General features: G+C 39.7%; 1 protein-coding gene across 5 annotated transcripts; it reads right to left on the bottom strand.

Moving 5' to 3' along the window:
- Positions 1–412: 412 nt before the first annotated feature.
- RNF141 (ring finger protein 141) lies at positions 413–14,433 on the bottom strand. 5 transcript variants are annotated; one of them, XM_042038417.1, is made up of 7 exons: positions 13,389–14,433; positions 12,765–12,967; positions 11,178–11,286; positions 10,020–10,201; positions 6,915–7,022; positions 1,869–1,984; positions 413–1,685 (listed from the first exon to the last, which is right to left on the bottom strand). In XM_042038417.1, exons 2-6 carry the CDS (start codon positions 12,947–12,949, stop codon positions 1,906–1,908), a joined length of 663 nt encoding a protein of 220 aa, XP_041894351.1. In that variant the 5' UTR covers positions 12,950–12,967; positions 13,389–14,433; the 3' UTR covers positions 413–1,685; positions 1,869–1,905. The 5 variants fall into 5 exon arrangements, with proteins under 5 accessions (XP_041894351.1, XP_041894350.1, XP_041894349.1 ...); XM_042038416.1 differs by having other exon boundaries at positions 413–1,984; XM_042038415.1 differs by lacking the exons at positions 413–1,685; positions 1,869–1,984 and adding an exon at positions 2,475–5,293 and having other exon boundaries at positions 13,378–14,430.
- Positions 14,434–14,764: the final 331 nt, after the last annotated feature.

The following is a 14,764-nucleotide window of genomic DNA, read 5'->3' as shown; positions in this document are numbered from 1 at the left end:
GACCTGGCCTAAAGTTCTGAAAGTGAAATTGCACTGCTGTCCCCGCCGTCGCTTGGTGCCCACCCTGCTTCCCTGCTCTTCCAAGTTGGGCACCAGGGCAGAGCATGCAGCAGCTCCTCCTGATCGTGGAGCCTCATCTGGATATTGAGCTGAGAGTCAAGACACCCAGCCTGGGAGCAGGAAAGCAGTCCTGACAGGGCAGAGCAGTTTAAGTTGTACTGTGATTCCATGAGCATGCACTGCAGCTTTATCTGACAAAACCCAACCAAGAAGCCAACAAGTGACAGATTTAAATAAATAGTATCAACACAGACATCCTGCTACAGTCACCATGACTTTTGAGGAAAAGCTTAACACAAAATACTTCAGTAAGAAAGGGAGTCAAGATTTTTAGATGAAGATTAAATCATCATCTCTTTCAGTACACAAACTCTTTATTTCTGCACAGGAGCAGTACTGGTGAAGCACAAGAGTACAGGTTCATCTGTAACTGAGGAATGTGCCTTTCTCCCCCACACCCCTGAAAGCAGTAAACACCACTGTTAAACAGCACAGAGAACAGTCCATATAATAGCAAGACACCAACACCACTAATTCACTCATCATTGACCATGACTAACAGGGACTGTCTCACATAAAAAGTAATTTTTGAAGATCTATTAAAATGGGTCAGAACCACATCAGCATGGAAGCACAGACTCTTGTACCAAACTCCTACCTTCTTACACATGCAAATTTCCAAAGTGCAGGTTTCCCACTACTTTTAAGCTTACTTTGTGGAAACACCTTGCATTTTTAAATAGCACTTTGAACCAAAGAAGCTTATTTAATTATGCTTATTAGCTTATTTAATCATGTAGTGGGTCATATTCTTCATTCCAGGAGACACACACTGTGCAAAGTTCTATCCAAGTTCACAAAACTGGTAATTCCTTTTAATATAAACCTACAAACCCCATGCCCAGTGTTTACTATTTGAGTTTTGACGGGTTAGTGAGGTAAGTAAAGATCTGCTAATGAACATCTTGGCAGCTGTGTTGTCCCATCCCTCATAGATGTAACATTGCTGGCTCACAGCAGAACGTTACCTGGTGATCGCACACTGCGGTCACTGGAAAAGCACACAGCCCCATCCCACCTAATTCCAGTGACACATCCCAGCAGGAAAGGTCTCAGTCCTTAAAGAGTATTGCTGTATGATAAATTCTAGGCCTTGGAATCAAACATCTGAAGAAAGGACAGTTAACAAAAATTCAGTTTTGAAATGACTCATGTTCAAGACATTCATAAAGCAGAGTTCTGTTCACCCACTCAGGTGAGGATAAAATCTTTGGCAAGTTAACTTCAAGGATGATTTAACAACAGAAAACCGAAGAAAATACTTAATTACTGTCACATTACTTCCACTACAGAGTGTGTGTGAATACAAAATTGAAGCATTATGTATATGCAGTGTAAGGATTAAGGCCAGCAAGGTTAACCTACAGCTCCTACTTATATCAAACATCCTTAGGGCTTCCTCAGAGGGCTGTTCTTCCAGGATTCAGCTGGATGCAAATCAAAAGAACCACAGCCAAGATGTTCCTTCCAAAAATAATGGATTTGGCACATCCCCTCTACAGGGATTGAACAGCTCAGTTCAAACCCATACACAGAGATCTCAGTGGTTGTCCTGGTTTCCAGAACTGGAAAGAGTATGGATTAGAAAACCTTTCTAATTAGTTATAGAATTTTCTTTAAAGGAAAGAAAAGGAAGTTAAATACACCATTTCCCATGAAAAAAAGAACCATGCCCACTACATTGATATGGGGCTCAAACTTGAAACCTAGTAAATACAAAGGTTTGCTAATTGCTCTGGTACACCTACCTCCTGCTGTGCCTGTCAACTGGTCATTTTATCCATTCTAGTTTCCTGATCTGTTAATGAATTCCTCTCCCATTTCTCCCTTGGCTTCCAAAGATCCAAACAGATAAGCCAAGTAACTAGACAGAGGAAACAGTTACATTAATGACATATTTAAATTCTTATTTAAAAATAGGAAGAATTAAGAAAAAATATTCCAAACCTTAGCATTCTTAAACTTTAAAATACCATCACAACTGTGATGAAGTAACTCAGGGGAAAAAGTGTATCACACTTCTCTGAATATAAAAATCCTTTCCCTGAACAAACCTGCTCCTCAATACTGACCTTTTAAGAATTAGAGTTGTTTAATTTTTCCTATCACTGCAGAAGGTTCCGATTTATTTGTGTACCTAGAAGAGGTCAAATCAGAGCCAGGGTTTTTTTTTTTTTGCAGAGCTGCATTAAGGTACCTTGTTGATACCACACTTTAAGAGAGCTCTGACTCACAGTGCCACACTTTTAACCACACCACCTCTACAGTGCAATTGTATTTGGATCAAAACTCAGTTTTCAGACTTCTGTAGTACTAAAGCCAAGAAATTCCTTCAACTTAAAAGAACTCTGACATTTCTTCCAAAGTAACTTTATTGCACAATTCATACACAAAGTTTAATATAGTGGAATGTTCTTAGCTATTAATATGATCTCTAATGTTTAAATTACAATTTCACATTAAACCTGTAAGAAATGTTCACTTAACACAAGAAAGTTAATTTGTTCTAATGCCCCCCGCCAACAGCTGTTTGCAGTAATTCACATTTTCAAGGTCTAGCTTCTGCAACTCATTGACATGTCCATGCCAATGAATTCCTTTTCCAAAATTGTTTGTTAAACATTGCACTTCAGATTAATACCAACCAGTACCAAATTACTAGGTTTTCAGTGTTAATGTATCTATTTCTCCATATAACATACAGTACATATATTTTACAAGGCACACATTACAGTATCTACATCACAGCAGTGTGAATTACAGCAACTTAATTTAAAAAAGCTGTACAGAATACAAAGTTTACTTTTTCACTATTTAAATAATTTTTGCATTAGTTTATATTGTAATTGTCATTATGCTGCAATTAACAATCTGTTTGCATCATTATAAAACTACATTTTAAGAAGTTCATGTAAGTTCTCAGCAGAAAGTCAACTTATAAAATTTCAGTTCAGAAGTATAATTCCTGAAGTACTTGAAAAATAAAGTTAGCTTGAAGCTTTCATTTAGATGTTCTTTCTGTTCCAGTGATATAAAAAGTTTAAAAAATTCAAAGGTTATTTGAAAGTTCTGAACATGGACTAATGCAAGCTCAAAAAGCAAAAAGAAACCGAACCGGTGCATGATTAGGAATATTTGCGCATTTTAGTGGAAAATCCTGGGCCAGCAACAATTTTCAGCTCAAACAATAACCTCCTTTATGCAACCAAACACTCCATACATTTACTGAAGAATATCTCATTGCTATCAATGGCTTAAGAAAGAGGGGGGAAAAAAAAAAAAAAAAAAAAAAAGACTTCTAAGCTATATACACTCCTAAAAGGATTTTTCCATAGTTAAATACAGATTTACACACTAAGCCATACTGGCTCTCAAATGACAGACACATGAAGAGTACGTTGCTTCTCTCTCTTAAAACCCATGATAAATTTGACAACGGTGTCACAAGCCAAGCTCAAATGGGTGCCATATGCTGTGCACATTCTTTAACAAATTGATGTATGATACAGAAATTTTCAAGATCTAATTAAATTATTTGGTAGCCAATTAAGAAAAATAACCTAAATATGCATATCTACATGTGCACATGCCTTTTAGTTCAGAACCTGTCTGTGACAAAAGGACTTAAGCCTTATGGCATCATGGAATTTTAACAGGTATGGTAAGGAAAAATGCAGCCTTACAGTAAGCAAGATTTATGCTGATATTCCCTCAAATGCTACACTTGAATATTTTAACTTGATGTTACTGAGTGAGAAAAAGTAGTGTTTGTTAATATATATACATATATAAAAATTAATTCTCTACAGTAGCCATTCATTTCCATAACACTATTTATGCACAAGAGGCTTAAGATGGGTTTCCTGAATACTAACAATTTTAGACTGTCTAAACTCAGCTCTTTAAAGATTTTATTCTGCTAGCCACAAAATATTGTTGCACTCCAGCTGTGATACCTCTTATCCCAAGCTGTCACATGCATATCTTGCTGCGAGCAACATTATTGTTGAAGAAGTTTCTCTCTGCTACATAAAAGCATATTGCACTTGTAGATATAAAGTAGAGCACCCTTACTTAGATTATCACTTGTAACTCTTCATATACCTTTTAACTCTGATCTCATCACTTCCAAAAGTCAAGAGGAACAGATAAAACCACAGCATCAGACTAAACTACACCTTAAGTGCTAATTCAAATAAAGGCATTCTCTTCAGATACACCCCATGTTTAGAAATAATTTTAGCTGTTCTTTATCAAAAACTACCAAGAAGCTGATTTACTGCTTTTAGGATTGTGTACGAAACTGTTTAATGTTTCCCAGCTAATAAGACTATGCTAAATATCGTATTTTAAAAAATATTCTAAGAGATAAGTCTTGTTAGAAGAATAAGGGGAAGTGCACAAGTACATTTACAGACCTGCCTACACTCTCCAAAACAGATTTAAAATAATTAATACTAAAAGTCGTAACAGATCAGATTAAGTATCTGTAAACACTAAGAGCAGCAATAACTTCCTACTGAAGAACAGGCAGTGGGACATCTTCAAGGTTCAACAGCAAAATTTCAAATTAATAACCACTAGTGCTAACTCATCATCTTTATTCACATTAGTTGTGAATAAGGGACTGCTTTTAAGGGTAGGAACTGTGAGGTCAAGCCATCTGCCATGGTTCATCTCTGTTGCAGTACACTGTGATGCTCAAACAGCAGTTTGCAGTTGTAGTTGTGCTGTTATAAATTGCTTCATTGAGTAGCTGAACTGTTAATATCAAACGCTGTTGTTGAAGTAAACTTTGTTAATGATCCAAGAGTTTGCTGAAAGAACAGTTTAATAACGAAGACTGCACACACAGAGACTTGCTCAGATACCCTGTGCTTTAGAAGAGCAGCGCAGACTCACGGCAGCCAAGAGGAGAAGGAAAGGACAGACTGTGGAAGAACAGCAAGGAGAGGTAAAACCAGACGGTCGGGAAAACCAAAGCTTCAAGTGGTTCTGCCATGATCAGCCTGGTGGGCAGGGTCAGGGTCTGTGGGGCTGCCCCGCCTCATCCACCATGTTAAGGATGTAAGTGGCAATGTCATCTTCTGTGGGGGCCTCTGACACCACCCAGGAATCTCCTGCCCCGGTCACCTGCCGGCGGCACACAGGACAGTTTCTGTGGCGGTCACTCCTGTTAGGAAGGCACAGAAATGAGTCGTTTTCACTGATGGTCTCTTGCTGGCCAGAAAATGCCAAAAGAGCCCCCAAACAAACAAAACCCAAGCAAAACCCAACTCACTGAGAACTTCAAGAATGATCACAACTGGATCAGACCACCTATCTATTTTGTTTGTTTAAAAACATCTTTCTTTGTGAGGAAGACTTCTGAATGGAGCTCCATTCTTTGAGTGAAAATCTGGAATCCTGTTCCTCCTAATCATTTGCTCAGTTCAGACAGTATGCATCTGGCTACCTGGCCAGAAAGTTTAAATGGAAATTCACTGTCTAAATTAATTCTTCCAATCTTCAGGAATTCAGCTGAGGTCCTTAGAAACCAGTCTCCATAGGCTTCCTAGATAAAGAGAAGAAGGAGCCCTTTTCCTGAGTCATACAGCCCACTGAAGTTTAGAACTGGTCCCTCAGAGTCCCATCCCTCTCCACCATCTTGGGGATCCCAAACAATTATGTTTGAGCTGGGAGCCTCTGTTATGCCTAAATTAAGAGGAGATGAACCTTAAAAATTACAGACAAAAAAAAAAGCATGGTGTAACTGGAACTTAGTGAGGAGTTCAGCTGATTCATCAGCCAAAGCAGCATATAATCCACTCTCCACCACAGTCACTAAACTAAGGCCTGTCTTGCCAACAGATGTCAAGAGATTTTCCCAGAAGAGAGAAATTACTCATAATATTCTAAGATCCAGTGATTTTTTTACTATGGTTTTTCCTTGTGGAAGCCCAGTGTTTGTTACAAGAGCAACTTCCTCTGTAAGTCTTTCAAAAAGCCACAAAACAAACTCTTGCACACAAATTATGTGTAAAACCATTTGCATTAACTAGCCAAAATAAAGCCTTTAACAGAGCAGGTCTGTGTCCCCTAATGCCAGACTGCCAGGACACTTCCCTAATCCTTGTAGGCCTGTATGGTCAGACAAGAACTATGCTCCTCCACAAAGCAATTTTTCTCTCCCACTTTTCCAACAACTGGTGTATTAGAGATGCAGAAGCTGAAAAGGTGTTCAGTTTGCTGTGAAGCTGAACATTGCAAGGTACATGTTACACATAAATTTGAAGGTGCTGCCATTGAGAAGAAATATCTTTCTGGAAGAGTCTGATATATTTAAATCAGTAAATTGTATGCTATTTATTTGAAGTGAAAGCACAACATATGGAAAAAATTCCCTCTGCTAGTTATTTCCCAAGTAAGTGACAGTCCAACTTGCCTTCATATTTGCATAGTCTTAACAAGCCTTAAATGAGATTTTGTGAAGCATAACATGCCAGCGTCTGCATATACCATCTTCTCGAGTTTTTGAGCAAGACTAAAATTTAATTAATTTTAGAAGAATAAAAAGATGTAAGAAATTACAAAACAAATGCTGAAGAACTCTTTTACATCTCTTTTTTTACAAAACTTCCTGCTTTCCTTTTGCTGCAGTCTGATTTTACTCAGGCTTGTTATGTTCATATGTACATTAGCTTGGAAATATCTTCGGACATTAAATTATATGACAATCATGGAATCTGTCAAACCAAACTGTCAGATAACCTCTGCATACTATAAAATAATGAATATCCTTTAGTCTGTATTACCATTTATCAATGCATTTCTGGCAGAAACTGTGAGCACATGGCAGGATTAGATCAGCACGCCCATCCATGCAGATGCAACATTCCTCTTCATCTGTCAGCTGTTTAACCCTGCAGAAAAGAAGACACTGTTTTCTTCCAGATGTTTGATAGTTATGCCCCAGTAACTACACCAGTTACTACATTTTTCATAATAATTACTGATGGCCAGAAAGAAACACCTGTGCTTTTAATCCGTGAATGAATCTTATGGCATCCCATCCTATGTCAGCAGTACGTGAACTAAACTAAGCCAGAACAGGCATTTATTTTTTGTGTCAGGTGCTTTTGGTGTTGCAAAGGGTTCTGTAAATCCCTTTTCATATCAACAAGGAAGTGAGAGGAGTTGTAACTGCTTCATATCCCATGACTGGGCAAAAGAACAGAAACACTGTTTACATTAAAGGCAGGAGAAGAACCTGCCTTCCCGTCACTGCACGTCAGGCTGAACTAGTTCACAATGAACTTTGCCAAATTTCTGTGTGCTGGTTTATATCCTAGACAAAAACATGCATGGCAAGAGGATCACCACCAGAATGCATGTTCACTCATTTCACGTGGCATCAAAATGCCAGGAGCTGAACTGCTCATTAGATTGAAAAGGCTGATTTTAGCTTGCAATACGCTCCACATAACTGCTCACCAAATGAGGACTCTCAAGCTGTTACCACAGCTTTTCCAGTTAAACTCCCAGGTGTTCCTGTTGGTGGGGAAGTTTAAAAATTATCTCACTACCCAAGACAGACACTGACATTTTGTATCTTTTTCCCGAATAAGAGATATCTGTATCTAATGTTCTTAGCAGTAGTATCTCAAATACTTGCACCATCAAGATTTCTCAAGTGTGAAAAGGTGCAGAGAACCCTCAGCTTCCACTGGCCTAACCAGACATGTAAAGTTCTCAATTTTATAGTCACAGTTCACTTCCAAAACAACCAAGGAAGTGTTCAGAAATACTTGGGTTTCCAAAAATCCTCATTTGAGGATCCCTGTTCTGACTTGAGGAACAGAGATAGCATTCTAGAAAAAATGGCATTTCAGGAGAGTCAGTCCACCTTATGACTATTGACCAGACCGTTTTAGCTTAGGCATCTAAGGGAGCTTGTCAAACACAGAGTATTTTTTAACTGTACAGATTAGGAGGCTACTGGACAGCAGTCAACATGCCTTTGTTTTATTTTTCAGTCGGTCCCTGGGGTTTCCTTTTCAATTTGCTTTTGGAGAAGTTACTTTAAAATGACAGATTTTTTTTTTTATAGATGGTAATTTGCATACAATGAGGACAACAGTTTCCAAGAAGCCTATCTTTTGTGTAGCTCATCATGTTCTTTAGACCAGTTCCCTTTCATTTTCCTCCCCCATGCAATTCTGAGAACTAACCTCTAAAAGCACTTGAATTTTTGAGATTTGCTGGTGTCTATACAAGCAATCATACAAGGCCAATTTATATAGCTAGTGCTAAGTAAGCTTTAGTCACAGGACTAAGTTCCTGAAGAAACAGTAAAATAAAAGTGTGTCAGACTAAGGAAATGCTTGTCCCTTCATTATCAGAAAGCATAAATCACTCAGGCATATTTTGAATGCTCTGAATAGGAAGTGGATGTTGTAGAGAAATCGTGGAAATAGTTCAGGAATAGTGGAAAAAGTTCAGAAGAATTTAACAGATAACACTCACTATTTTTAGATAGTGAGGGCTAACTTTTCAGAGCTGAAAAATGTCTAAAGGTGAGAACAATTTAGGCAAATGGGTGATTATCATAGAAAAATAAACAGAAGATTTCATTGGTGTAGAATACTTGAAGGTGCTTCAGCCTGTATTTCCCTTAGCAATTTGTAAAACTTGGCTAAGACACAAGCTCATCATACTAGCAAAGTATACTCTTTTTATTTGTGATTAATACTGCCTCAAATGATGAAATTTACAAACATGAAGGGTGCTCACCTGCCTTGTCTCCAAGACTGAAAACTGAAAAAGAAACTCACATAGGAAACCTTTTATCTTCCTCACTGACTTTAGCAATATACAAAGTTGGTTTGCCTAAGTATCTTTGTTTGGCTTGTTTGTTTGAAGCAAAAGACCATTTCCAGAAAAACATGTGTTCTGGTATAACCTTGGGAAAGCAATTTTCCTGTTCTTTCTCAAACATGTTCCCAATTTCCAGGAAATTAATTGAATTTAATGAAAATAATACCTTCTGCAATCCACTGACTTAGAAAAACCTGTGGGCTCTGTGGAGTGACAACACAGCTGACCCCTTTCTCATTTCAAGAGCTGAAGTGTGACACTCAGCCTGCTTTATTAAAATACCTGGCTGCCAGCTCTTCGCTGGTTAACACAGAGAACTCTACCATTTACTACCTTTTTTTGTAAAACCTAGCTCTACCTCACTTAAAACTGAGTTAGAACCCTGAATTTATTCAGGAAGTGAAAAGTAAGCAATTACTGGTAGCAGCAACACTTCCACACAGGGAAAAGGTGATTTGCTGTTATATTCAGTTTGAACTGAAGTTATTGCAGGTGTTGACCTCAGACTTTTGTTTTTCCTCTGGTTAACAAAGCAGAATGTCAACATGAGTGAGACAGTTCCCATTTTTCCAGTCTTACAAGTTAAATTATTACCATAACTGATGAGTTTCTAGTGGCAACAGATGGGAACTTTCACATGCCAAAATGTAAGAGGAAGAGAAAGTTTAAGTGGAACAATAACAGAATCCGCTTAAACAAACACTGTCAAACCCCCTGAATTTGTAGCTGCAGCTGATTCCGTTTCCTCCTGTTTCCTTATTCAGGAGATTCAACATATACCATGTTTACATTAGAACTGATCTCTAAAAGGGTTGTTCTGAAGCTAAGGTATGGTAGCACCGTATTTCAGAATTTCATCCAAGTGCACTGCAGCTCCCTTGGTGCAAGGGAAGGTGTCTGTTCATGTCTGTGATGGTACAAAGCCTGCAGCTACCACGAACGAGCAGTTCTGATCAGCAGGTACTTGTGGTTCAGGTTTTAAGCACAACTCCCTAAATGCTTATGTTGCAATTGGGGTCAGAAGGTAAAGTATATCAGAATACCTTCCCATCCACAAGCTGGCCTGACACGATGACAGAGACATCAAACTCTCAGCAGCTTCTTCAGAAGTATCACTCTGTGCAAGAACTCCTGCTGCTTGACTGGTGATGTCTTTATAAAGTTGAGTGAACTGATACAAGTTCAAGATTCTGGAAGCTTCCACGATGCCACTTGTTTTATTTATCTTAAGATATAAGAATTGTTTACAATTACTTATCAGATTTCAACCTGGCATTGCTCAAAATGTTTTTAAAGCACTGAAGTGTTTTAAAGAAGAGACTGAAGGCAGTAGTCTCCCTCCTAAGTGCCCATCACCCCGCTAGCAAGCTGCAGTCTGCCTCAGCAAGAGTCAGGACTGCACACAGCTGCTACAGCATGAGGAACACCACAGGCAGCACCACAACTTTAGGGCAAGGCAATTGCCATCACTACTCAAATGGATTAAAGTTTGAGTAGGGACCTAATGCCCAAAAAACTGGGCTAAACTTACAACCAAGCACAGGATCATCAGTTATTTGATATTTGAACTTAAAACCGCCTACAGAGATGGCTGCCTTGATGAAAACTAGGAGTAAACAGGAAACTACAAACTGCTGGTTTCAAACAAAGTTTGAGGGTTAGCTTGTTTCACCACATGTTAAGACTGCTCCGTGGATTCAGGATCATTAAAGGACTTTACCTGATACGATACAGAGGGGAAGATCTCCTCAACAGATGGAGCGAATTTCATACGTTTTTGTCATGGTCTCCCAAATAAGTTACAACATTGAACTTTTAGATTGGTTTTCTAAGGAATCAGACTATGTAAAGGCACATGAGCTCAGTTAATAATGCCTGGAAGAGCTGATTAATTTCTACTACTATCAAACTCTACAGTTCCCAGTTTGTTGTACCATTGGATTACTTGACCTCACAAATCACCTGCATTTTGTAACTAAAGGGCTGAAAGTGCTCCACTGGAAGGTATCACTCCTGTAAGCTTAGTTATAAAAATGGTTAACGCGCTGTTGGCAGAAACTTAGAATTTAGACTTAATTTATCTCCAACAGCATCTTTGAATACATCATCTGTATCAAAATACATGTAGAAGGTGTTGGATTTTACAAGTCCTCAAATCTTTGCATACAAACTGCCCATCAAATTAAAATGTTCACACTTACTTTGGTACATATTATCCTAACGATCACCTTCCAGAAAGCAGAAGAATCAGACCCAGGTTGCACTTCAAATAACAGATGTTTGTCTTGTCCAGAAGCCAATTTTGCAGTACTGAAACAAAGCAACATCAGTTTAACAGCATGTGCTGGACCTGCAAAGACCAGCAGCCTCAGCCAAGTGGGATTATTTACGGTTCATTTGTCTGCTCTCTATCCTTAAAAGAGATTTTAGCAATACTGCCCAGGGGCATCAAAGTAGAGAGTAATGACCTTCTTAGCACGTCACTGAATACACAATCCACTTCCATTTAAACTGCACAGCAAACATCAGAAAATGCTGTGCAAGACTTTTGATCCAGCATCAGCAAGCAGGTGTACTTTATAAACATTTAAATTCATATATGCTGTCACTGCTTATTACACTAATCACACAGTCTTGTGTCCAATCTGAAAAGATTACTTCCTCAAAAAGTATGTAGAAAAAAAAGCCTGTGAGTACCAACATATGCGGATGACGTGTATTTTTGTTAGCATGTATTAATAATGAGGTAGTCAGGTAAACGTGTCAGGTGAATGTGTCAGGTGACCTGAGATTTGCTTTTTTAATGGAACACAGACACAGCGGTCTATTCCATAAGAATCAGAACAAGCTATATTACATTCAGGCTTAAGTAAACACTGGAACAAAAGAAACCACTTGAATAACAGTATTAATTACACTGATACATGCCCAGATTCTCACGCAAAATATCAGGTTATGTTCTTCAAAATCGATTTATGCATCTTCCCAGAAGACAGCTATGTGTTCTTGAAGGTCATTCACAAAAGTATGACCCTCTCCAAGATAATTTCTAGACTGAATATAAATTCACATTTTAGTTACAGCAAACATTACAAAGCCCTTACTGAGTGTGTGTGTGTTTCCACTTCATTTTATCACTCTCATTTTATAATGTAAATACTGGCTAAAAATGACAACACTGCTTTTTTGCTCATTTCCTTTTACTGTCATCATACTGGTCAAACAAAAGGCAGGCTATGAAAAATGTGACAAAAAAGCAGCCTTTTGTTTGGGATTATCTAGGTCACTGGTTTGGGACAGTAAGATACATCTCATCCTTAATGAGGAGCAGCCTTGCATGTCTGCAGAGGTGGCAGGGATGGTCACAAACAGTTCTGTCTGAGGTGCCACCCTCCTCATGTAGCTCTGCTGTCCCTACCAGGCTCCTATTGCTCCCTCCTGACCAAAGTGACAGGCAGAGAGGAAGCAGCATTGCATCTTCATGTGGAAGGGAGAAGCTAAGAGACACAGGTGACACTAACAAAAAGATAATGCTTAATCACCTCTTGTGAACTTCTAAGAGAGAGCAACACTTGCTAGAAGAAGAGTATTGGAGAAAAATGAATTTAAGGAGGAGAAAAGGCTTTGGTTTTGAAGCATAATTACAACCATTATAGAAACATCGAGAAATGAAGGAAACATTTCAAAACCATGGGTTGAGTTCTGGCTTAGCCAGCACAGGATAATATATTGCATACAAGGTCTCTGTAAAACATGAAAAAAAAAGAAAGAAGCAAAGTAAGGCTTACATATCATTGAGTTCAGCTACTCTTCCCAGAAACTCTTCATAGGTTAGGAAACCACTTTCTTGAACCAAAGAGGCATGCTTTGCTACTTTTTCTGGCAACTTGTTAATTACAGTTTGTGTGTGGTTTGAAATCTGTTGACCCATGGTGAAGTTCTTCACCTCAGTTCTGTAGGGAGAAGTTCTCATTCACTTGTAGAGTCCCTGCTAAAAATATTTGAGAGAGTTACACGTGCTTGTGAGTGGCTACTCCCTTATTTTATTTTTGCCTACAGCAATTATTCCACAAGTAACACAACCTGAACAGTCAGATCAGAAACAATGCAGAACACTTCGAAGAGCGTGGAATGTGGCATTATAATCTTACTCAAAAAGTACTATTTTGCTTACAGCAATACATTTATTAAACAGGGGTAATTTTTCACATAGATTCAGCTCCAACACACACATACATAAATACATCCAATGGAATGGAAAAAAAAAATCTTGACAATGGTAAGTTATGACAAACTTTGTTTATCCTAGATATTTGTGGGTGTGAATATCAGAATGCCTGCAAATAAGCACATCAATGTCTGTTTATACACAGACATTACATTAGGAATCAGCTTTCTTACATCAAACTTACATTGGCAGATCAAAAGAACTCCCACAGCATTCTGAAACTGGTAAGCCAAGGAATCCGTGTCAGTATAAACCAATTTAGAGACTTCCCTATCTGCACAAAACACTCAGCTTTAGGATGTATTACTGAAGTGACTTGCTCAAATGTCTCCAACTCCAACTTAAGTTAATATTTCCTTCAAACTCAAGTATTTTTCCCCAAAAGTCTGCCTAAGGATTTACACCATGCCCTCCAAATCTTTAAGTCTTTATCCACTTACTCCCCTAGATGCCTCTACATTTCACTTCCCCCAAAATGCCTCTTTGCAGAGTTCACTGTTTGTAAAGCAAACCACTTGTGTCATGCCCTTTTAAGACCTCTACAGATATAGGTGTGCAAGGGCAAGTGAACTGCAGAACATCCACCTAAACTAAAACACAGAGCAATCTGATAGTAACTGTGTTATAAACTCCAGACGAGAGACATCACAGAGAAGCAGCACTTTGCCCTGCAGGTACCCGTAGCAGCACTTGGGCTTAAACCCACCCAGAACAAAATTTACAGCTATTGAGATCTCACCACGGTGTAAGTAAAACACAGGACACCAAGCGAGCTCCTGTCAGAGCATACTGAAGTACTATGCAATTTCACCACAGTAAGCTTCCAATTTATGGTGGGAATTTTGACCAATTTCAATTCCCAGATGCGCTCCCCCTCCAGTCACTCTTCTCCTCCCCAATAAGGCTCCATTCGCCTCCCAGCCCGCTCTCTGGGACGTGTTTGATGAGCACACGCCCAGGCCACACACGTCAGGCACTGCCTATCAACAGCACAACCTGTCACCCTCCAGACACCTCCTCCCGGATCTCCCACGCTAGTGCTCCCCCGAGCTTCTGAGGGAGCACCGTGCCTGCTGCGGGCCTGAAGAGCTCAGCACCCAAATCCCAGCACTGAAAAGTTTGGTGAAAAACATCTGCGAGGATGTCTGCAGAACTGGATATTAGAAAAAGGTTCTTCACCCAGAGGGTGGTCGGGCACTGAACAGGCTCTCCAGGGCAGTGGTCACAGCACCAGCCTGGACAGAGCTCAAGAAGCTTTTGGACAACACTCTCAGGCACATGGTGTGACTCTGGGGGTGTCCTGTGCAGGGCCAGGAGTTGGACTTAGATCCCTGTGAGTCCTTTCCAACAAGGCATTTCCTGCTACTCTATGAACTGTTCCCTGTTAGTCACCCGTCAAGACCTGACACGCCCCGCGTCACCCCCAGACCCACGAAGCGCCCCCAGCAGCGCCGACGGGCCCGGGCGCGCCCGGCCCTCCCTCCGCCGGTGCGGGCCCTCAGCGCCGGGCGCGGGACGGGCCGCGCTCAGCCCGGCTGCGTCACGGCCGCCCTGCCCGCT

This window comes from Corvus kubaryi, unplaced genomic scaffold (genome assembly GCF_017639235.1).
Source record: "Corvus kubaryi isolate FWS band 111438036 unplaced genomic scaffold, C.kubaryi_AGA036_p1.0 37392, whole genome shotgun sequence".
Lineage (NCBI taxonomy): Eukaryota > Metazoa > Chordata > Aves > Passeriformes > Corvidae > Corvus > Corvus kubaryi.
This window is presented reverse-complemented; position numbering and strand designations above follow the sequence as displayed.